A 23,446-nucleotide genomic window follows, 5' to 3' on the forward strand; every position below is an offset into this window, starting at 1 on the left:
GATGACCAGACCATCTCCGAACTTTATTGTTCTTTCTCCGGTGGCCATATCTTCATCAGTCCAGGCTCTGAGTTCTGGATTCAAACCCAAAGTCTCTCAGTCCCTGTTGACGATGCTCATTTAATCCCAGCTTGTTGACTGAGCACTGGGTCAAGTGTACTTGTAACAGGTCATGTGATTCAGTGGCAAATTCTGACGACACTGCTATGAAGCACCTCGGGACTTGTCTACCATATTCCAGGTGCCACGGAAATGCAAGTTGTTGTTGCTTTATTACAAAGGATTGGACGATAACGTTTACAATGTTCGGTCACCTGTGTTGATTCTGGATTATTTTGACCATTGTTGTGTGTGTAGAGCTTTCCACGGGCTTTCATTTGGTAAAAAGCAAAACATTTCACATCACTGAGAGCAACTTGTGAGTTCAGGTCAAAATACTTTAGGTGCCTTCAGTGAAGCTCAGGTCTGGAAACCGTGCTGATTTGTATTTGTCGTAGGTTCTGCTTTTCATGGACTTTCTCATCTGCTTGTCTAGAAAGGCAGAAAGTCAGTGATTAAGAGGTGCGATTTTGCAATGTGGTTGATGATATTTCTGATCAAGAAACACTGTTGCTGGTCTCCAGGTGGAGTGCCATCAATGGATGGATTTATGTGGTGGTGGATGTGGATGCTGTGTTGGTAGGCTGGTGTGCGAGTCTGTCACACTGTGGGGCTGCCTTGGGGCTGTGGTGTGTGGAGTGTGGATGTTGGATGATGTACAGGCTGGTGGGGCCCAAAGGGAGAAGACTGTGAGCTGTTTGCTGCAGGATTTGTGAATGAAGTGGCACAAAGCTATTTGGGGAGTGGGAGCTGTCTAGTAACATGTCAGAAGGGTACAGTAAAATTAGATTGGAGATAAACGGAGGTGTGGTGTCAGGGTATGCATGTGATGAGATTTGTATGTCTCGAAACGGTGACTACCCTCTCTAGCTCTGAAAAGCAAAACATGAGTGTGCAGTGCCAATTGATCGGAATGATTAAGTTTGAGAATCTGGCTCAAGGACTGAAGGCCCAGAGGTGATCTGGCCTGATTGTCTATGTGTGTGAGGTGGGGTGGTGAGTTAGTGTATGGAAGGGATGGGAAAGGGATTAGTTTTGCTGTTGTTGTCTTGTTTTATGTTGTTATTCCAGTTGTTGCTTATGTTTTTCTGCAGAGAAATATGTAATGCTGTTTAGTCACCAGAATATGCTGACACTTGTGAGCATCCTTGTGTGTTGCTGGCTTTTAATGGAAATGATGCATTTCACTGTAGGTTACAACGTACACGTGAATCTGAATTCAATTATAGTTATTAGCCTTAATTTCAATATCATTCTTCTAATATGTGTCTATATACATTTTGTTCAGTTATATATCCATTTGTGTGTCCCCACTGTTGTTTCAATCCAAGGATAATGGTTAGTAGACACAATCACAAGAGTTGCATGCCAATATATTTATTTTGTCAGAAGGTCAAAGAGATTCAGCATTCCAAGGAGTTCTCTAACAAGCTTCTAAATATGTACTTTTGAAAGTATCTTGACATGTTACATCGTGGTCTGGTAATTCAGATGTACAGAAAAATACGTAGTTGAAGAGGGTACTGGACTCTGTCTATTACATGATGGGAACATCCTTCCCCACCACTGGGCTTATCAACAGGAGGCAGAGCCCTGTGAAGCATCAACCATCATGCAAGATCCATCATTTGGACTGTGCATTTGTCACCACTACCATCATACAGGAGGTACAGAAGCCTGAAGTCTGAACCCTAACCGTTATCTCAGTATTTATTTATTTAAAGATACAATGGAACAGGCTCCTCTGGCCCAATGAGTCGTGCTTTAACCCCAGGCTTATCACAGGGCAACTTACAATGACTAATTAACCTGTAAACTGGTATGTCTTTGGACTGTGGGAGGAAATCACAGCAGCTAAGGAAACCCACATGCACATGTGAAGAACCTACAAATTTCCTTAATGAGGATACTGGAATTGAATTCTGAACTCTGCCACCCCGAGCTGTACGGCATCACGCTAACTACTACAATAACGTGGCACCCTGTGATCAGAATCAGAATCAAGGTTAACATCACTGCACTTATCATAAAATTTGATGTTTTTGCAGCAGCAGTACATTGTAATACATAATAATAAAAAACTGGATTACAGTAAGTAAATATATGTAAAATAGTGACACTAAGTAGTGCAAAAAAAAAGTAGTAAGGTGTGTTTCTGGGTTCAATTTCGATTCAGAAATCAGATGGCAGAGGGGAAGGATTGTTCCTGTATTGGTGAGTGTGTGCCTTCAGGATCCTGTAGAAGAGATCATGCATTGGGTGATGGGGGCCCTTAATGATGCGTGCCACCATTTTGAGGCATTGCCGTATGGCAACTATATGATCACTTTGAAGTCTTTGCAATACAATCAATCTTTTGTCTAATTGTGTAATTTCTTTTATAATTTTATGTAATTCATGTTTTTCTTGACAATGTTGTGCACCTGATACTCTGGGTCTGAGTTGCTACCACATGTCAGTTCTTCATTGAACTTGTGCACGCACGTGTCTATGCAAATGACAATAACTCAACTTTGAGTTAATGTGCAGGTTATAATCTCTTCTGTGTGAAGCCGTGATCTCAGGGAATTTACAGCAACTCTTCAGCATCTGCCTTTCATTGCATTTAATTTGAACACCGAAGTGAAGAGATCGGAAACAAATTACCTTGGAAAAGCTGTCATGCAACTTGTAGAAATGGTGGAAAGAACCAGAACTCCAAAGAGTATCCAACGGGTCAGAGCCCAAACGTAGTGAATTTTCCGCTCAGTGTTCCTGATGGACCAAGAAAATATAATTATTGCTCACAGAGTAATCAATGAGTGAAACAGTGTAGGGAACAGTTGAAAATGTTAGAGTTTATTCACTGCTGCATTGAGAAATGAAGCGAGGCCTGAAAGAGGTATATAAAATTCTGAGGGGTTTAGACAGGGTAAATGCTGCAAACTATTTTCCACAGAAGTTGGGTGAGATTAGAACTTGACGTCATGGGTCATGTGTGGACAGTGAAATGCTTAAGGGGTATACGAGGGTGAACTTCTTCAATCAGAGATTGGTGAGGGTGTAGAATTTGCAGTCAGCTGAAGTGGAGGATATAGAATTGTTCTAGTTGATGGAGTCAGACGGATGAATTGGAGGGTTGTTTTTCAGGACTGAGCCCTGTACCACAGGAACTGGTGCTCTGTACCCACTTGTTTGTCATCCACATTAACCATTTGGATGAGTGAGCAGTTGGCAGGACTGATATGGTTTCTGGGCAGATGACTCTAAAATTGGTGTTTCGTGGACAACAAAGAAGTTTTCTTTGATTATGACAGGATCTTTATCGATTTGGAGAGGGGGGCAAAGGGTAGCAGATAAAATTTAGTTAGGATTAGTGTGAAGTGTTACATTTTGGGAAGGTAAACCAAGGCAGGACTTACACACTAAATGGTAGGTCCCTGGAGAATGTTGTGAAAAAGGGATTCCTGATGGAAATGAATCAGTCCGTCAGCAGGGTGGGTGCGATCCTTCATGATATTGCTCACCTTTCCTAACGCTTTTCAGGTATGTACAGTATAAACTAAAAGGTACCGGTAAAAGGCCAGGAGTATTATGAAAAGTCACAGCCATCCTGCACATCTCTTTGTCTCACTCCCATTAGGGAAGAGACGATACAATATCCACACCAGGATCACTGGACTCAAAACCAGTTACTTCTCCCAAAACAACAGACTGATCAACACCTTCATGTTCCTTCCCAATCCCACCAATCCTCATTCCCTCTCCCTTTGATCACCTTTCCCTTTTCCTTCTGCCCATCACTCAATCACACACTTTACCACCTGTATTTCTTTTCCTTTGGCCTTACCCTTTCTATTCCTTTCCTCCCTATCTGGTTCTATCTGGCTATCATACTTTCATCAAGTTCTACTTACCACCCTCCAGCCTCTGAATTCATCTTCACCTTTCCCCGCCCCCGCCACTTGACTCCACCTGACTTTTTTGTTGGTCCTTATCTCTCCTTACTGATCACCCAGCAGCCTCTTGTGTCTGAACTCTCCTCACCCCCACCCTTACCTGCCCATTGACCTGACATCACCTGGTTCCACCTATCACCTACCAGCCCCTTTTATCCCTCTCACCTATTTATACTGATGGTCTGCTCTTTACCCTCTCACCCCTAATGCAGGTGTTTGTCTACTTGACATATTGAGTTCCTCCAGGGGTTTGATATTTTTTCATTCAGATTCCAGCATCTGCAGTCTCTTGTGCTCCCCTCTCACTATTTATGTTGATCACCCCCACAAAAAATCTTACATATTTTAATAAGATCACCTTGCATCCTTCTGAAACTAGACTGGCACACTCATTAGAGTATGCACCAAAATCTAGTGTTGCAAATGCTGAACTTTTAGCTTTGTTGGACAATCCCTCCAGGAACATCCTAGAGATCCTTCTCTGAACTGCCTTCATGAAATCATTTCTGAAATAGGAAGACCGAAATTATTTACGATACTCTAAATGAGGTCTGACTAGCAACCAGCAGACTTCCCAGCCATGATACTCCAACCCTGGTGAAGTAAGGGCTACAGTCCATTGGCCATGGTCCACAAGTCCCTCCCCTCTGATCTCCCACCTGGTACTTATCCCGCAAGTGTAAGCGCTACATCAATGGATACTGCCCAACCTGCTGAGCTCCTCCAGCTTGTTTATACATGTTGATTTGACCACAGCATCTGCAGTGCATTTTGTGTTTTGCAGTCCATTAGCCTTCCCTACCTGATTCACTATGTGCTGGCTTTCTGTGCACAAGGATTCCCAAACATTTTAACACTGCAACTTTCTGCAGTTGCTTCTCTACCTAAATAATTTTAATGTTCTTTTGCTCATCCTTTCAAAGTAAACAACTTCACAGCCTTGACCACTCGTTTAACCTTTCAGAATCTCTACGAATTATTACCCACCTCACAACTTGCTTTCCTGCCTATCTTTCCATTGAGTCATAGTGTAGTAGAAAAGCACAGACAGAAACAGGTCCTTCAGCCCATCCAGTCCATGCCAAACCATTTAAACTGACTAATCCCATTGGCCAGCATCCGGGTCATAGCCCTCCATACCCCTCCCATCCACATCGCTATCTAAACTTCTCTTAAACATTGAAATTGAACTTGCGCGCATCTCATGCACTAATAGTTCATTCCACACTCGCACAACAGTCTGAGTGAAGATGTTTCCTCTCATGTTCCCCGTATACTTTTCACATTTCACCCTTAACCCATAACATCTAGTTGCAGTTGCACCAACTTCAATGGAAAAAACCTGCTTGCATTTATCCTATCTCTACCCCACATAATTTTGTATATTTCTATTAATTCTCCTCTCAATCTTCTACTCTCCAGGAAATAAAGTCCTATCCTATTCAATCTTTCCACATAACTCAGGTCCTCCAGTCCTGGCAACAGCCTTGAATTATTTTCCTGTACTCTTTCCACCTTATTGACACCTTTTCTGTAGGGAGGTGACCAAAACATTGCCTGTAGGGGTAGATACTGTACTGTATATTGGAATTGAATTGAATTTATTTCTTACATCCTTCATTTACACGAGGAGTAAAAATCTTTACGTTACATCTCTGTCTAAATGTGCAATGTGATATTTATAGTAATTTGTAATAAATAGTATGTATAACATTACAGTCAATATAGCATAGAAATACAATTGTATTAGCATGAATTACCGTAAATTCCGGACTATAAGCCGCTACTTTTTTCCCACGCTTTGAACACTGCGGCAACACTGCGGCCTATACTACGGTACGGCTAATGCATGTCTTTTTTCATGCCGCCAAAAACATTTTGCCTCGTAACAGTAGACCAATAAAATTGATGAGAGGTTCACAGAGGTCCAATGAAATTGTACGATAAATCAAGCGCACTTTCACAATTAAATTATTGTAAATCAGTCATTTGTACTCACCCTCATCAACATGGAAAACACTCGAAGAAAAGCATATGATGCAGCTTTTAAGTTAAAGGCGATCAATCTGGCGGTTGAAGAAGGAAATCGAGCTGCTGCACATAATCTTGGCATAAATGAATCGATGGTGAGACGGTGGAGACGCCAGCGTGAAGAACTGAGTCAATGCAAAAAGACGACAAAAGCTTTCAGAGGTAATCAGAGCAGATGGCCCGAACTTGAAAACTTTCTTGAAGACTGGGTTAACACACAGAGAGCAGGCAGCCGCGGTGTTTCCACCGTGCAGATCAAACTGAAGGTTAAAGCAATCGCCACCAAAATGAAAATCGAAGTTTTTAGAGGTGTGCCATCGTGGTGTTTTAGATTTATGAGACGAAAAGGCCTGTCCGTCAGGGTACGCACGACTCTGTGTCAGCAACTCCCTCCCGACACCACGAGGAAAAACTTGCTAACTTCCGCACATTCACTCAAACAAAGATAGCGGAGAATTCCATCGGGCCAGATGATATCATAAATATGGATGAAGTACCTTAGATGTTTGACCTGCCTCTCACTCGGACTGTTAATAAAAAAGGTGACTCGTCCATCACACTGAAAACAAGTGGCCATGAGAGAACGCATTTTACTTGTGTTCTGAGCTGCACATCATCCGGACTAAAGCTTCCACCGATGGTGATTTTTTAAGCGGCTGACAATGAAAGTTCAGTGAAAGCTGCCATCAAGAGTACAAACTCAATACCAGCTGTGATTCCTGGGGGCATCACGAAGTATTTGCAGCCACTGGACATCAGCGTGAACCGGGCATTTAAAGTGGCGCTGCGTGTTGAGTGGGAGGCTTGGATGACGAGCAGCGAGAAATCCTTTACCAAAACAGGACGCATGCGAAGAGCATCTTTAACTCAAGTCTGCCAGTGGATCCTAAATGCATGGAGCCGTGTCACAACATCCACCATCACCAGCGGGTTTCGAAAGGCTGGACTGCTGCGTGATGAAGAGGACCGCGTGCGCTCAAGTGAGAGTGACAATGAAGAGACTGAAGTGAGTGACGAGATCCTGAGGTTTTATTCAATTCGGACACTGAAGGACTTTGATGGTTTTAGTGCGCAGGAGGAAGATGAAGGAGGTGATCAATAACTTTTCCTGGTAGGCTGCAGTATATATATATTTTTTACCAGTCGTTAGGAGATAGTGGAATGTTGTTCGTGCACTGTTCAGTAAAAAAGTATACGCAACGTAATTTGTGTGTTACCGATACGTATGTATATTTATAAGTAGCTGTGTTACAGGCACTGTTCGAAAAAAAGCATTTGCAATATGTATTTGTTTATGTTACCATACGGATTTAATTAAAAGTTAAAAAATCCTCACGTGTAATATCTTTCTGTGTAAATATCTCATATTACAACGTGGGACACCTGCGGCTTAAAATCCGGTGCGGCTTGTACAAGTACAAAATTGATTTTCTTTCTAAAATTAGAGCGTGCGGCTTTTAATCAGGTGCGCTCTGTAGTCCGGAATTTACGGTAGTCAGTCTGATGGCCTGGTGGAAGAAACTGTGACAGAGCTTGTTGGTCCTGGCTTTAATGCTGCGGTACCGTTTTCCCGATGGTAGGAGCTGGAACAGTTTGTGGTTGGCGTACTCAATGATCCTTTGGGCCCTTTTTACTTTTGTAAAAGTCCTGAATAGTTAGATGTTTAGATCTACAGATGACCTGGGCTGTCTGTCCTACTCTCTGCAGAGTCCTGTGATTAATGCAGGTACAGTTCCCATACCAGGCAGTGGTGCAGCCAGTCAGGATGCTCTCAGCTGTACCCCTGTAGAAAGTCCTTAGGATTTGGGGACTCATGCCAAACTTCTTTAACTGTCTGAGGTGAATGAGGTGCTGTTGTGCTTTTTTCACCACACAGCCAGTATGTACAGACCAAGCGAGATCCACAGTGATGTGTATACTGAGGAACTTAAGGCTGTTCACCCTCTCAACCCCAAATCCATTGATGTCAGTAGGGGTTAGCTTGTCTCCATTCCACCTGTAGTCCACGACCAGCTCCTTTGTTTTTGTAACACTGGGGGAGAGGTTGTTCTCTTGACACCACTGTGTCAGAGTGATGACTTCTTCTCTGTAGGCTGCCTCATTATTATTTGAGGTAAGGCCAATCAATGTAGTATCATCAGCAAATTTAATTGGCAGATTGGAGCTGTGCGTGGTGACTCAGTTATGAGTATACAGAGAGTAAAGGAGGCAGCTGAGGATACAGCCCTGAAGGGCTCCTGCGTTGAGGGTCAGAGGGATAGAGGTGACAGGAAGTCCAGGATCCAGTTGCGCAGGGCAGGGTTAAGGCTGAGGTTTCTGAGCTTCTTGTCCAGCCTGGAGGGAATTATGGTGTTGAATGCTGAACTGTAGTCCAAGAACAGCATTCTCACATAAACATCCTTCTTCTCCAGATGTGTAAGATGGTGTGTATAGCTGTGGATTTTGCATCATCCATCAATCGGATGTGTCGGTAGGTGAATTGCAGGGAGTCCAGTTTGGGTGGCAGCATGCTGCAGATGTGGTCCTGGACCAGCTGCTCAAAGCATTTGTTTATTATTGAGGTGAGTGTGACAGGACACTCGTCATTCAGACATGTTAGCTGGTCTTTTTAGGTACGGGAACAATGGTGGATGTTTTGAAGCAGGTGGGGACTCCACACTGGAGAGGGGGAGATTAAACACACCTGTCAGTTGTGCTGTGCACACCCTAAATACCCACCCTGGGATGCTGTCGAATCTAGCAGCCCTGTGGCTCTCTGCTCATTTTCTTCTTCAAGTTTTTGCTAGAAATTGCAAACGTCAGCCCTCTGGCACTGCACTGTAATTCGAAGATGACCCCATTGTCCCTGTGCTGTCTTTACGACAGTTATTTAGTTTATAATATTTTCGCTTAGTAATTCATTCAATAGTATTTTCAAGTTAGAATTAGAAGTGTTTAAAGTATATTCATTGCATGTAAAATATATCGGCATGTGATGACGTCACATCCGGTTTCGCCGCGTCTTGTGGGAAAACACCGGTTTGAAATTAGCGTGAGGGTGGGGGCTTTCCACGAGGCACACCTGAGCAGAAGTTGTTTTGCAGGCATGAGAAATCACAGTGAGAGCAACGCTGTAAGTTAATAGATAATCGATATATTGAACTAAGATGTTAATGCCGATCCTGTTAGAAGTAACGACGGTAGATAATGTTTATGCTTTCGTTAGTTAAAGAGTCGCGGATAGTTTGCATGGAAGTGTATTTAAAGTAGTCAATGGAGCAGGTAAACTCTCCCTGTATACTGCACCTTAGTGTAATGTAGTTATAGTCACCTTTGCAAGTATTTACACTTGAAATGTGATATTAAGGAAGGAACAAATACTGTATCAATCTTGTATTGTTTTATCAACAGTTTTCACCATATGTTAATGTGAAGAGTGAACAGTAAATGGTTAATCTTGCTGCGATCTGGTTCTTATTAACTGTGGTTTATCTCGACGTTAAATTCGGCGTTCGTGACACGCGAAGGAGAACGTTACAGTCCCTATTCACTACTTCTTACCTGTTGATCATTTCCCTCTCCATGCCAATACAAATATTAAATATCTTTATAAAGATTAACTTTATTTGTTACAAATTTGTTACAAAAGATTGAAATATAGTGAAATATGTTGTTTGCATCAGCAACCAACACAACCCAAGGATGTGATGGGGGTGGCCTGCAGGTGTTACCGTGTTTCCAGGGCCCACAATTCACCAACCCTAACACACATGTATTTTGCAAGTGAGATGAAACTGGAACAATCACAGGGAGAATGTACTAATGCCTTACAGACAGCGGTGGGAATCGAACCCGGGTTTCTGGTGTTGTAATAGCGTTAAGCTAACTGCGACACAACCCACTAATTCAGCACCCACCTCCTTTAGTATCCTAGGATGCAAATCATCTGGGCCAGGGAAATGATCAGTCTTTGCCACCTCTTCTCATCACCTGCCTATCAGCCCCTGGATCTCCTCTCCTTCAATTTTTCCCATGATCCTCATGATGCACTGTCCTCTCCGGTCAGTCTCCTTGTTTTCCAGCCCGCTCTCATTCTACTTGTCCTACTTCACCCCACCTGCCCCCCCAACCACTCAACTGTCTTAACCTATCATGCTCTAGCTTGCTGTCCTTTCATACACTCCGCCCCCACCTTCTTATTCTGGTAACTTCTCCATTCCTCTCTAGTCCTTTTGAAAGATCTTGGCCCAAGATGTCGACTGTTTATTCATTTGCATTGATGCTGCTTGACCTGCTGAGTTCCTCTAACATTTTGTGTGAGTTTCACTGTATGACTGGTAAAGTTGCATTTTCCTCTGACATTTACTGTGAGTTGTTCTCTGAATACTGTAATGCTGAGGTAAAGCTGAATTGTCCCATGAAATGACTAACCTCATCGGATGTGAGGAAACTGAAGTCTCAGTGGATTCTGCTTTCTTGGTGGACATCCAGTTCCGAGGTGAAGTAGTCCACATGATTTCAGTGGAAATTTCCAAGGTTGTTGCCTCCTTTTCTGGAGCTAAAGTGGATCAAATATCTGATCATTGAATGTCTCAAAACAAGTACTATTTCCATTATGTGTCAGCAGTGCCCCAGTGGGAAGTCTCTGGCAATGTGCGGGGAGATTCTTGGTTCAAGACCCACACCAGGGTTTTGAGTGATACTCTTTAGGCTGGTGATCCTGCTGAAGCCATCTTCAAATGGCTAAACCCCATGAGTTGGGCATCAAGGAGAAAGGGTAAATTTTATTTGCTATTTACATTTGCACGAGTTTGGAATTTGCTGTGGTGGGTGTTGATGCAACATGCAACAAAGAAAGAACACTTAACAATCAGAATAAATAAAGAATTTTATATTTCTTTGTACTTTTGAGGATAAAGGTTGGAGATAAGGGGAAATCTGGCCTGAAATATCTGTACAGTTCTTTGAGGAAATAAGAACAGGATACACAAAGGAGAGTCAGTGGATGTTGTTTGCTTGGATTTTCAGAAGGCCTTTGACAAGGAACCACACATGAGGTTGATAACAAGTTAAATGCCTATGGTATTAGAGGAAAGATACCAGAATAAATAGAATATTGGCTGACAGGCAGAGGGCAAGAGTGGGAATAAAGGAGGACTTTTCTGGTAAGCTGCTGGTGACTAGTGGTGTTCCACAGGGTTTGGTTTTGGGTCCACTTCTTTTCACATTGTATGCCAATGATTTGGATGATGGAATTGATCACTTTGTGGCCAGATTTACAGACAGTTTAAAGATTAGTGAAAAGACAGGTAATTTTAAGGAGGTGGGGAGCCTGCTCAAGGTTTTAGACAGATAAAGGCATAGACTATTTTTTAAATGAGGTGAAAATTTGAAAATGAGAGGTACAATGTGACTTGGGATTCTTTTATCAGAATTCCTTTAAGGTTAACTTATAGTTTGAGTAAATGGTATAGAAGATAAATGTTATGTTAGTATTCATATTGAGAGGACAAGAATATAAAAGCAACGATGTACAGACCATAAATCATTGGTCTCCTTTCTGTCCAAACCACTGAGCGACTGTCTCGTGAGGATACAGCACGTGTTGAGAAGGCTGCAGAAATATGATGTGAAGATGATCTACACTGTGGGAAAATCAAGTTTGCTGCTGATGCGCTGTCTTGTGCAATTTATGAGAAAGAGCAGATTGGTGAAGAGGGTAATACAGATATACAGGTCTTTGTTGACATGATTGTCACCTCCCTTCCAATATCTCTGAAAAGAACAGAGCAGATTAGGAAAGCAGCAGTGTCAGATGAAACAATGAGAGAACTCAAAGATATGATATGGAAAGCATTGACAGCAGCTAAGAATGACTGTCCAATGGGTATTCAGGATTCACGGGCATCCAGAGCTGAACTGTTAGTAGTGAAAGGTATGGTCTTCAAATAGAGCAATTTTGCTTCTTCAAAGGGAATTCTCCAAAAGATGCACAACAGGCATTTGGTGAGGGAATTTGTAAACGTAGAGGTTGTGTCGTGATATACTGGTCAAGAAAGAACTGAGACATCAACCAGACCAATGCTTCATGTGAACTAGGCCTTATCTACAGATAAGAAATTAGCAAGCAGAACTGCTTCCACCAACACCCCGACCCAGATAGCTAGTACTTCAATGTTGGAGTGGATTTGTTTGATTGTAATGGGAAGAATCACATTGTTGTAACAAACTAATTTTCCAATTACCCAGATATCGCAACACTGCAATCAACATCCAGCAAAGCAGTCATCACCTTCCTGAAAGCAGTGTTTGCAAGGCAGGGAGTTCCACGTGATGTAGTATCAGACAGGGGACCACAATTGGAGCTGTGAATTTCAGTTCTTTGCCAATGAATGAGGGTTTTGACATATAACATCAGTTAAAATCTAGCAGAGAGTTTAGTCAAGGTAGTGAAGGGCCTCATGAGGAAAGTGCAAGATGGATGAGAGGATTTCCACAAAAGTCCAGTGATTTACAGTGTGCCACTGCAGAATGGCCTTTCACCAGCCCGAGTGCTGATGGGTTGATGCACATGCATAACCTTCCAGTGCATGAAGTCCTGTTGACATCTAAATGAGCACACAAGGTCACACTGGCTAAAGCAAAAAGGATAGAAAAACAGAAAGAGTATCATGACAAGATTGCGAGAAGACTACCAGTCCCAAAGCCTGGAGGTCATGTGAATTCGAGATCACGATTTTGTCACATAGTCCATGCAAAGAGGATGTAGATCCACATTCCTATCACATCCAGATGGAGCAAAACATCCCCGATGAGGAATCATGATTATGTATGGCCACAAGTTTAAACCCATAGCTGTCTCCTGTCAGTACACCAAAGCGGTCAGCATATGTAAAAAATGAACTTGTTGAGCAGAGTTCTCAGAAAGACACAAGTATTAACATAACAAATACAAGCCATACTCCTGTGGAAGTGAATAGCAGACCAAAAAGGACCATTAAACAATCTCAAGAGACTGAATGTAAGTTGAGGAATAGATAAGGGATTGTAGCTGCTCATTATAATTGAAGTTGAAATGTTCAACAGTTGAGAATTTGAATAAAAAAGGGAAAAGTGACTGGCTACAGAATGTAGATATCTTTGTTGAAATGAATCATTCTTCCTTGCAGGTTTACGAGAACGTAGAATTGTATTTGTTTTTCTTTCAAGAAGGACGATGTGTTATGATGTGTGCATATTAAATAACTTCAGTTCCCAGTGGGCAATGTGAGGGTTCACCCGGTACCAGAAGCTACGATGGTGACCTGGTTGCACAGGTCAAGGGTTAAGCAGCAGTTCAGTAATAAAATGTTCTCACATTTTATTGATCATGAACATACCTCAGTAGCCTCTTTATTAGGTAAAGGCAATACGTAATAAAATTGGCACCGAGTGTAATTTCTGGAATCTTTCTAAATAGTGATCTGACAAAGTTCCTTTTATTTTGGGGAATTTATTTCTGGTGAAAGTCCATGATCAACCTTTCTGTTATCATCAGTTATGAGGAAAGTAGTGATTTCTCTGGCGCTCTCCAGATGAGCTTTTGTGTGCCTGGTCAAAGAATGTTCCTGGGAGTGTCCCAGTTACCTGAAAATCCCCTCAGCAGCTGAGGCTACATTTCCCCCCTCCATCCCCTACTGGGACATCTCCCACACCGAAGCTGGGCTCTTGCTGTTGGTCACACTGGGTCAGCATTTCAGTGTTGAACCAAGGGGATGGAATGAAAGCAGAAGGATCCTGAGCCTAATCTGTCCACTTCTGGGACTACAGGGAAAAGGCAAGGCCTCCAACTCCCACTGCTGGGAAACTGGAGCATCAGAGATGGGAGAGTGGGAATAGGGTTTGTGGGGATGGAAAGAGAAGGAAGAACGCTGAGGAAGGGGAAAGTGATCAGTGTGGAGGGGGAGAGAAAGGGAGGGTAAAGGTGAAGAGTGGATATAAAATACCCTGGTAATTTCCCACAGGGATGTGAAAATAATGTTTGAGATTTCATCTCTTTAATAATTGAGACAGAGATAATGTAAACTGTTAACTGTTCAGCAAAGGATTCCCACTTCTTGTCAGTTGTATTTTGTTCAGATTGCCAGAAATCCCAACCATACTTTTAGTGCAGTTGTAATGACCAGTTTGTAGGAAGGACAGGGAGCAGGGTGGAGAGGCTGCAAGGGAGATTCACCGGGATGTTGCTTTGTATGCAACAATAAATTATGTGGAAAGACTAGAGAGACTGGGTTGTTCTGTTTTGGGAGATGAAGACTGAAAGGGGACTGACTGATATCTGCCAAACTATATGGGGAATAGATGGAATTGTTTGTGGTAAACTTCTGCTCACAGTGTATGTAACCAGGGAGTGAAGTTTGAGGTAAGGAATAAAAGTCTTAGAGGGCATATAAAGAATATTTTTACTTCACCCAGAAGTGAGGGAAGAAATTCCAAGTCTGGAAGAGTGAAAAAAAAATTAACGTACCTTCCGAAACCTCCAGTGAAATGGTAAACCTTTTGTTTGGTTTGTAGAACGCCCTTACTATCGTACACTGGTACCACCCTTCATCACTCTTCATTAGATTGTTCATGGTTACTGAGAATATCCCTTGTGTTTTCTTATCAGTAATTGATACTCTTCCCTGTTGTGGCTCCTCAGTCGAAACCAGAGCATCACAAAGAAAGAACCATTTCTTGCACCATTTCTTCACGTTGTCCCTGTATTCATGCTCATACTGACATTCCACAGTGACGGATTGTCCCACTACTCCTCTGACCTTCTCAGGTCCGGTTAAGCCTGTGAACAGATTAATAATAAAAGGTCATTCAGACATCACCAGTACAAAGTGCAGTTAGTAATATAACCTCATCATTTCAGTTGTTCAGAAAATTCCAAGATTTTGCAGAGATCATATTCCACTTTAATCTTTTATCCCTGATGTTAATTCTTATTTCACTGATATTGTTCCTGAAGTTACAGTGAAAGTGGAATTGCTCTGTTAGGCATTTCCAAATTGTGTGTGTGCTGTTTCTTCTTTTGGTGTGTTGGTTCAATCTGTGCAGATTGGAAGTATAATCTCTACCTTGCTGACAATCAACACTGGCTCTCCTCATCGATGTGTGTTTAGCCCACTTCTCTACTCCCAGACACACACGTCTCGTGACAGCTCAAATGTCATCCAGAAATTTGCTGATGATACAGCCATTGTTGGGAGAATTTCAGATGGTGACGAGAGGGCAAACAGGAGTGGGATACACTAGCTAGTTGAGTGGTGTCACAGAAACAACCTTGTGCTCATCGTATTTAAGACCAAAGAACTGATTGTGGACTTTCGAAAAGGTAAGATGAGGGAACACATGTTAATCCTCAGGGAAGGATCAGAAGTGGAGAGCGTGAGAAACTTCAAGTTCCTGGGTGTTCATATGTTTGAGGATCTAACCTGTTTCCAACATATCGATGCAGCTAAGAAAAGGGCAAGACAGAGGCTATATTGCACTTGCAATTTGAGGAGATTTGGTGTGTTACCTACAATCCACAGACATTTCTATAGATGTACCATGAAAAGCAATCTGATTGGCTGCATCACCATCTAGTATCAGTAACAACTTCTGCCCATCTGCTCTCTGATTTCTGAACAGAGATTGAGCTCATAAACCCCACATTGCTTCTTCTTTTTCTATTTTTGCAACTTATGTAATAAAACAAATTGTATCTGTTATATATTTTTACAACTCTTCAGCTTACTTTGATCCTGTTTAGTAGCTCGCCAGCCTGCCCCCATACCAGACGGTGATACAAACAGTCAGTATATATCTACACACAGTACCTACTGTAATTCAGTTTTTCCCTATATTATCATGTATGGTGTTGTACAGCTGGTGCAAAGTTAACAAATTTCATGAAATATGTTGGTGATATTAAACCTGATTCTAATTCTGATTCTTGTTGAGAACAGGTTGTGATTTCTGGGAAAATGATCCCTGCTGTGTTTCAGCGAAAGACTCACCGCCTTCACAGGGCAACCAGAGATAGAGAGTAAATTCTGCCCTTGTAATGATACCCAGATCTCAATGAAATTATTAGGGGATCATCCAGTGTGACTTTTTGGGTGAAACTCAGAGGAAGAACTGGGTGAATACTTTATTTGGATTATACCAGAGGCCGTCTAATAATAAACCCAGATTAGTGGAACAAATTCTTCAAGGTGGTTGCAGAAAGTTGCATGAATATTAGGTTTGCAACAGTAAATGATTTAACTTTTTAAATAAAGAGTGAATCTGCTTTAGTGCTAAGGAAATTGATGGGATTGTATTTATTAATTGCTTTCAGAAATGTTCTCTCAAGCAATATATATAAGGCTCTGCTACAGAGAGGGAAAAGCCCAATGTATTCTTAGGAAATGGGCTTGACAAATTGGAGCATGGCCAAATTTGATGGTATTAGATAGAAACCTGCCGAACTTGATTGTAATAATTTGTTTGTGGACAAGGTGGCAACTGACAAATGGGAATTTTGTAAAAGTGAGATAATCCATATTCCCTTTGGAGTATTGTCAAGGCTGGCAGGAATAAAGAATTCTTAATCATTTTCACATTATCAGCCAATGATTTGGATGATGGAATTGATTGCTTTGTGGTTGATTTACAGACGATTTAAAGATAGGTGAAAAGACAGGTAATTTTAAGTAGGCGGGCAGCCTGCACAAGCTTTTAGACAGATAAAGGCATAGACTATTTTCTAAATGAGGTGAAAATTCAAAAATGAGAGGTACAAAGGGACCTTGGGATTCCTCTTCCAGAATTCCTTAAAGGTTAACTTGTAGTTTGAGTCAATGGTATGGAAGGTGAATGTTATGTTAGTGTTCATATTCAGAAGACAAGAATATAAAAACAGCGATATAAAGCCGAGCCTTCATAAGGCCATTGGTCACAGAGTATTGTGAGCAGTTTTAGGCCTCTTCTCGAAGAAAAGATGTGTTGGCATTGGAGAGGAACACAAGAATCATTCTGTGGATGAAAACATTAACATTTATGTTGCATTTGATTGCTCTGGGCTGATACTTGCTGATGTTTGGAAGAATGATGTGGGGGGATCTCACTGAAACCAATGGAATATTGAAAAAAACTCTGGAGTTCATTGCAACAGATACCTGTGGAAGCCAGGTCATGGGGTATATTTAAAGTGGGAGTTTGCAAGTTCTTGGTTAATCTGGATTGTCAAAGGTTACAGGGAGAAGACAGGAGAATGGGGTTGAGAGAGATAATAGACAGTAATAATGGAATGGTGGAACAAAAGGGATGAGTTTCCTTCTCACTCTTACACACATTATTAAACTTCTTTCAATACTTTCAGAATTCCACAAGCTGAGTTGTTAGGGTGAAGGGCATTCGTTCTGAGCTGAAGAAAATGTTCGTATTGGGGAGGGGTACGATGACATGACCAACATTGGTACTGTAGACATAGGTAGAGCTACGATGGAGTTTCTGATGAAGGATTATGAGAGGCTTGGGGGAAACTGTATGATTACAGAATCAACAGGACTGAGTACTCATTCATCCAGAATATTCCAAAAGAAATGGGCATAAAGGAAAGGCGATAGTTTATTTGTTATTAATCAGGAAAGTTGCCAGAGTGGTGTTGCGCTGTTAGGGTTGAGTCTGTGGGTTGTAACGTAGAATCAGAATGGTTAAAATCACAAAGTGCATGGCTAAGGTAAGAGTTGTCTACACACTGCCAAAATTTCACCCTATATTAGTGCAGAGCATAAATGTGGAAATCACTAAGGCATGTTTGAAGGGAGCTGCAATTGTCACTGGAAAGTTCAGTGGGAATTGGAATTGTTTGATTATTGTCACATATACGAAGATCCAGTGGAAAACTTTTGTTTGAACTCCCTCCAGACAGATCATTATCAACATCAGTATGTCAAGGCAGTAAAGGGAAAACAGAATGCAGAATGTAATATGCAGGTACAGAGAAATGCAAGGGATACATGAGGTAGATTGGAAGATCTGAGGTTCAACTTTGAGTGTATGAAAGGTCTGCTCAGGATCTGTTTACAGTGGGTACAGAAGGTGTCCTCGAGCCTGGTGGTACATGCTCTAAAACATTTGTTTCCCTCTCATAGACGGGAGGAGGGAGAAGAGCAAATTATCTGGGTGAAAGGGGTCCTTGATTTTTGATGGATGCTTTCCTGAACCATAGATAAGAGAGACCAAAGAAGGGAGACTGGTTTAGCTGATGGATTGAGTTATGTTCACAGCTCTTGTGGTCTTTGGAAGAGCAGTTGCTATAAAAATAGTGATTCATCCAGATCGGATGCCTTCTGTGGTGCATCTAATAAAATTGGCGTTGGTCATTGGGAGATGCCAAATTTTCTTAAGCTACTGATGAAGTTGCGGTGTCAGTGTCCTTTCTTGGGTATAGCATCTGTATGGCTGGGTCAGGACAAATTCTTAGTGATACTTACGGCTGTGACTTTGAAGTTCTCAACCATCTCCAACTCTGCATTAATGATGCATACACAAGCACATGCTGCAACCTACTTTTTTAATGTCAATGACCAGCTCCTTCGTATTGATTACAAGCAAGAGTATCAAAGAGAAAAAAATTGTAGAGTACATGAGGACTTAATTTTCAGAGCAATATGTTATGGAGCTTACCCAGGAACTAGCTCATGTGAGCAAGTTTTTGCTGGGAAATACACTCAGTGGCCACTTTATTAGGTACTCTACGTATCATTATGTTAGATAATAAAAAACTTCAGTTCCCAATGGGCAATGCAGGGAGTTCAACCCAGTGTCATACCTGAAGAGGGTGTAATGGCTAACCCAAGAAAGACGTCGGATGCTGAAAACATGGAGTGTCCATAAACAGCGAGGAGATGAGACATTTCTTGGGGATGGAGATTTTTCTGGCTACGTTCACCCTTGACCGTCAGCTGTGTCAAACCACTTGTGTCACTCCTTGAGAATCAAAGTTATCTCATGAGCAAGAAGATTGTTTTCAAATGCTGAAAAGAGTCATCACTAAAGAGACAGGCTGAAGTTCTATGATCCAGAAAGTTGTACTGGAAACTCAGCTGATACGTCCCAAAATGGCTTTGAATCAGTACTACTGCAGCAGCATGATGACACATGTCAACCTGTGACCTGTGTGTCAAGGGTTTTAGCAAGCGTGGAAGACAACTATATACAGATAGAGAAAGCATTTCTCAGCAAATATGCATGCATAGAGCTCCATCAGTACACCTATGGACAAGGTTTTGAAGTGGAGACAGACCATACACCATTTGTCTAATTTCTGTCCAAACCACTGAACTACTGTCTCGTGAGGATACAACACGTGTTGAGAAGGCTGCAGAAATATGATGTGAAGATGATCTACACTGTGGGAAAATCAAGTTTGCTGCTGATGCACTGTCTTATGCAATTTATGAGAAAGAGCAGGTTGATGAAGAGGTTAATGCAGATATACAGGTCTTTGTTGAGACAATTGTCACCTCCCTTCCAATATCTCTTAAAAGAACAGAGCAGATTAGGAAAACAGCAGGGTCAGATGAAACAATGAGAGAACTCAAAGATACGATATGGAAAGCATTGACAGCAGCTAAGAATGACTGTCCAATGGGTATTCAGGATTCACGGGCATCCAGAGCTGAACTGTTAGTAGTGAAAGGTATGGTCTTCAAATAGAGCAATTTTGCTTCTTCAAAGGGAATGCTCCAAAAGATGCACAACGGGCATTTGATGAGGGAATATGTAAACGTAGAGCTGGTGAAGTGATATACTGGTCAAAAAAGAACTGAGGCATCAACCAGACCATTGCTTCATGTGAAATAGGCCTTACCGACAGATAAGAAATTAGCAAGCAGAACTGCTTCCACCAACACCTTGTACCAGACAGATAGTACTTCAATGTTGGAGTGGATTTGTTTGATTGTAAAGGGAAGAATCACAATGTTGTAACAAACTACTTTTCCAATTACCGAAATATTGCAACACTGCAATCAACATCCAGCAAAGCAGTCATCACCTTCCTGAAAGCAGTGTTTGCAAGGCAGGGAGTTCCACGTGATGTAGTGTCAGACAAGGGACCACAATTGGAGCTGTGAATTTCAGTCCTTTGCCAATGAATGAGGGTTTTGACATATGTCATCAGTGAGAATCTAGCAGAGAGTTTAGTCAAGGTAGTGAAGGGCCTCAAGAGGAAAGTGCAAGATGGATGAGAGGATTTCCACAAAAGTCTAGTGATTTACAGTGTGCCACTGCAGAATGGCCTTTCACCAGTCCGAGAGCTGATGGGTCGACAGACACGCACTAAACTTCCAGTGCATGAAATCCTGTTGACACCTAAATGAGCACACAAGGTCACACTGGCTAAAGTAAAAGGGATAGAAAAACAGAAAGAGTATCATGACAAGACTGCGAAAAGACTACCAGTCCCAAAGCCTGGAGGTCATGTGAATTCGAGATCACGATTTTGTCACATAGTCCATGCAAAGAGGATGTAGATCCACATTCCTATCACATCCAGATGGAGCAAAACATCCCCGATGAGGAATCATGAATATGTACGGCCACAAGTTTAAACCCATAGCTGTCTCCTGTCAGTACACCAAAGCGGTCAGCATATGTAAAAAATGAACTTGTTGAGCAGAGTTCTCAGAAAGACACAAGTATTAACATAACAAATACAAGCCATACTCCTGTGGAAGTGAATAGCAGACAAAAAAGGACCATTAAGACTGAATGTAAGTTGAGAATAGATAAGGGAATGTAGCTGCTCATTACAATTGAAGTTGAAATGTTCAACAGTTGAGAATTTGAATAAAAAAGGGAAAAGTGACTGGCTACAGAATGTAGATATCTTTGTTGAAATGAATTATTCTTCCTTGCAGGTTTATGAGCACGTAGACTAATATTGGTTTTTCTTTCAAGAAGGAAGATGTGTTATTATGTGTGCATATTATGATTGGAGTTGATGATATTAGAGAGAAACTTGCCAATCTTGATTGGAGTAGCTTGCTTGCAGCAAGGGGGCAACTGACAAGTGGGAATTTTGTAAAAGTGAAATTATCCATATTCCCTTTGGAGTATTGTCAAGGCTGGCAGGAATAAAGATTTCTTAATCATTATAGACCTGGTCATAAAAAAAAGAAGGATACATAGATCAACTGGGATCTGGCAGTAAAGGAGATGCAGGTGAATGCTTAAGAAGGAAATCAAGAGTGCAAGGAGGTGGCATGAGATAGCTTTGGCTCAGACACACTTACTCACAGAGCCAGCTGATCTCCATTGGGAGAGCTTCTGAATATACAGAATGGAGAGCTGGTGGTCCCTGGTGATTACTGTACATTCACTGAAACCCCTGCCCATATGGCTGATAACCTAGGGTGCAGGGAGAGGGCAGAAGTGTTCAAAATGCAAAGTAAATTTATTATCAAAGTCCATTCAGTGGGCTTATTCAATAAATCTATAATAGAATAATAACCATAACAGAATCAGCCTTCTTATTTAGGTTTTTTTTCAGATTACCAGAAATCCCAACCATCCTTTTAGTGCTGTTGTAACGACCGGTTTGTAGGAAGGACAGGGAGCTGGGTGGAGAGGGTGCAAGGGAGATTCACCGGGATGTTGCCTGGTAAGCATTATGTGGAAAGACCGGAGAGACTGGGTTGTTCATTTTGGGGAGGTGAAGACTGAAGAGGGACTGACTGATATCTGCCAAACTATATGGGGAATAGATGGAATTGTTTGTGGTAATCTTCTGCTCACAGTGTATGTAACCAGGGACTGAAGTTTAAGATAAGGAATAAAAGATTTAGAGAGCATATAAAGAATATTTTTACTTCACCCAGAGGCGAGGGAGGAAATTCCCAGGCTGGGAGAGTGAAGAAAGATATTTACATACCTTCAGGAAACTCCAGTGAAATGGTAAAGTTTTCATTCGCCTTTTGTATCATACACTGGTACAGCCCTTCATCACTGTTCTTTAGATTGTCCATGGTTACTGAGAATATCCCTTGTGTTTTGTTATCAGTAATTGATATGCGTCCATTTTGTGGCTTCTCAGTCGGAACCAGATCCTTACAACCAACGTCCGGATCACGTCTACACCATTTCTTCACGTAGTCCTTGTATTTCTGATCATACTGACATTCCAGAGTGACTGATTCTCCCACTACTCCTCTGACCATCTCAGGTCCAGTTAATGCAGTTGACCCTGTGAACAGATTAATAATGAAAGGTCATTCAGACATCACCAGTACAAAGTGCAGTTAGTAATATAACCTCATCATTTCAGTTGTTCAGAAAAATCCATGATTTTGCAGAGATCATGTTCCACTTTAATATTTTATCCCTGATGTTGATCCTTATTTCACTGATATTGTTCCTGAAGTTACAGTGAAAGTGGAATTGCTCAGTTAGGCATTTCCAACTTGTGGGTGTGCTGTTTCTTCTGTCGCTCTGTTGGTTCAATATGAGCAGATTGGAAGTAACATTGTAGCGGTGTGCTACACGCAGCGCTAAAATTACGACACGGAGTCGGTAACTGCAGTCGAAGGAAAAAACTTTATTCGAAAACTTCAGCCTCACTTTTAAGCCTCTGTCAACCGGCCCCCCATGGCGCAGAGGCTCCAAAGCTCTGTGCTCGCAAACCCCCGTAGGCTATCTAATTGTGAGTCGGTTCGGATACGCTAGGAAATGGGTCACCACATAACCCCCCCCCCAGAACCAGCGATACACCCCCCAATGTCCACAGTCTGGGCCAGAACCTGCTTGGGAGGTCGGCCTCTGCGCCGAGGCGCCGGAAACTCGGCCGGTTGTGCCAGGTCCACATGGGCCGGCTTGAGGCGGTCCACCGTGAAAACCTCCTCCTTCCCCCCAACGTCCAGCACGAACGTGGACCCGTTGTTCCGGAGCACCATAAATGGCCCCTCGTATGGCCGCTGCAGCGGTGGCCGATGCCCGCCCCTTCGTACAAACACAAACTTACAGTTCTGTAGGTCTTTGTGTACGCAGGTCGGGTGCCGCCCATGCTGTGAAGTGGGTATGGGGGCCAGGTTACCGAGCTTCTCGCGAAGTCTGCCCAGGACTGCTGCGGGTTCTTCCTCTTGCCCCCTTGGGGCTGGTAGGAACTCCCCGGGGACGACCAGGGGCGCGCCGTATACCAACTCGGCCGACGAGGCGTGCAGGTCGTCCTTGGGCGCTGTGCGGATGCCGAGTAGGACCCAGGGAAGCTCGTCCGCCCAGTTGGCTCCTCGCAGGCAGGCCGTGAGGGCCGACTTCAGGTGACGGTGGAAACGCTCCACTAGCCCGTTCGACTGTGGGTGGTAGGCAGTTGTGTGGTGCAGCTGAGTCCCCAAAAGGCTGGC

At 42.4% G+C, this 23,446-nt stretch overlaps 1 protein-coding gene across 1 annotated transcript in view; it reads right to left on the reverse strand.

The window, feature by feature from the left end:
- Positions 1-23,446, reverse strand: part of LOC132380883 (polymeric immunoglobulin receptor-like) — a 75,561-nt gene that overhangs the window by 42,775 nt on the left and 9,340 nt on the right. Inside the window, exons 2-6 of the mRNA XM_059949801.1 lie at positions 21,982-22,293; positions 14,554-14,865; positions 10,479-10,605; positions 2,746-2,853; positions 474-531 (exon numbers count right to left, since the gene is read on the reverse strand). Coding sequence (XP_059805784.1) covers positions 474-531; positions 2,746-2,853; positions 10,479-10,605; positions 14,554-14,865; positions 21,982-22,267 — 891 coding nt within the window. The 5' untranslated portion in view covers positions 22,268-22,293. The remainder of the gene's footprint in view (positions 1-473; positions 532-2,745; positions 2,854-10,478; positions 10,606-14,553; positions 14,866-21,981; positions 22,294-23,446) is intronic.

The sequence above is a fragment of the Hypanus sabinus genome, chromosome 25 (assembly GCF_030144855.1).
Source record: "Hypanus sabinus isolate sHypSab1 chromosome 25, sHypSab1.hap1, whole genome shotgun sequence".
NCBI lineage: Eukaryota > Metazoa > Chordata > Chondrichthyes > Myliobatiformes > Dasyatidae > Hypanus > Hypanus sabinus.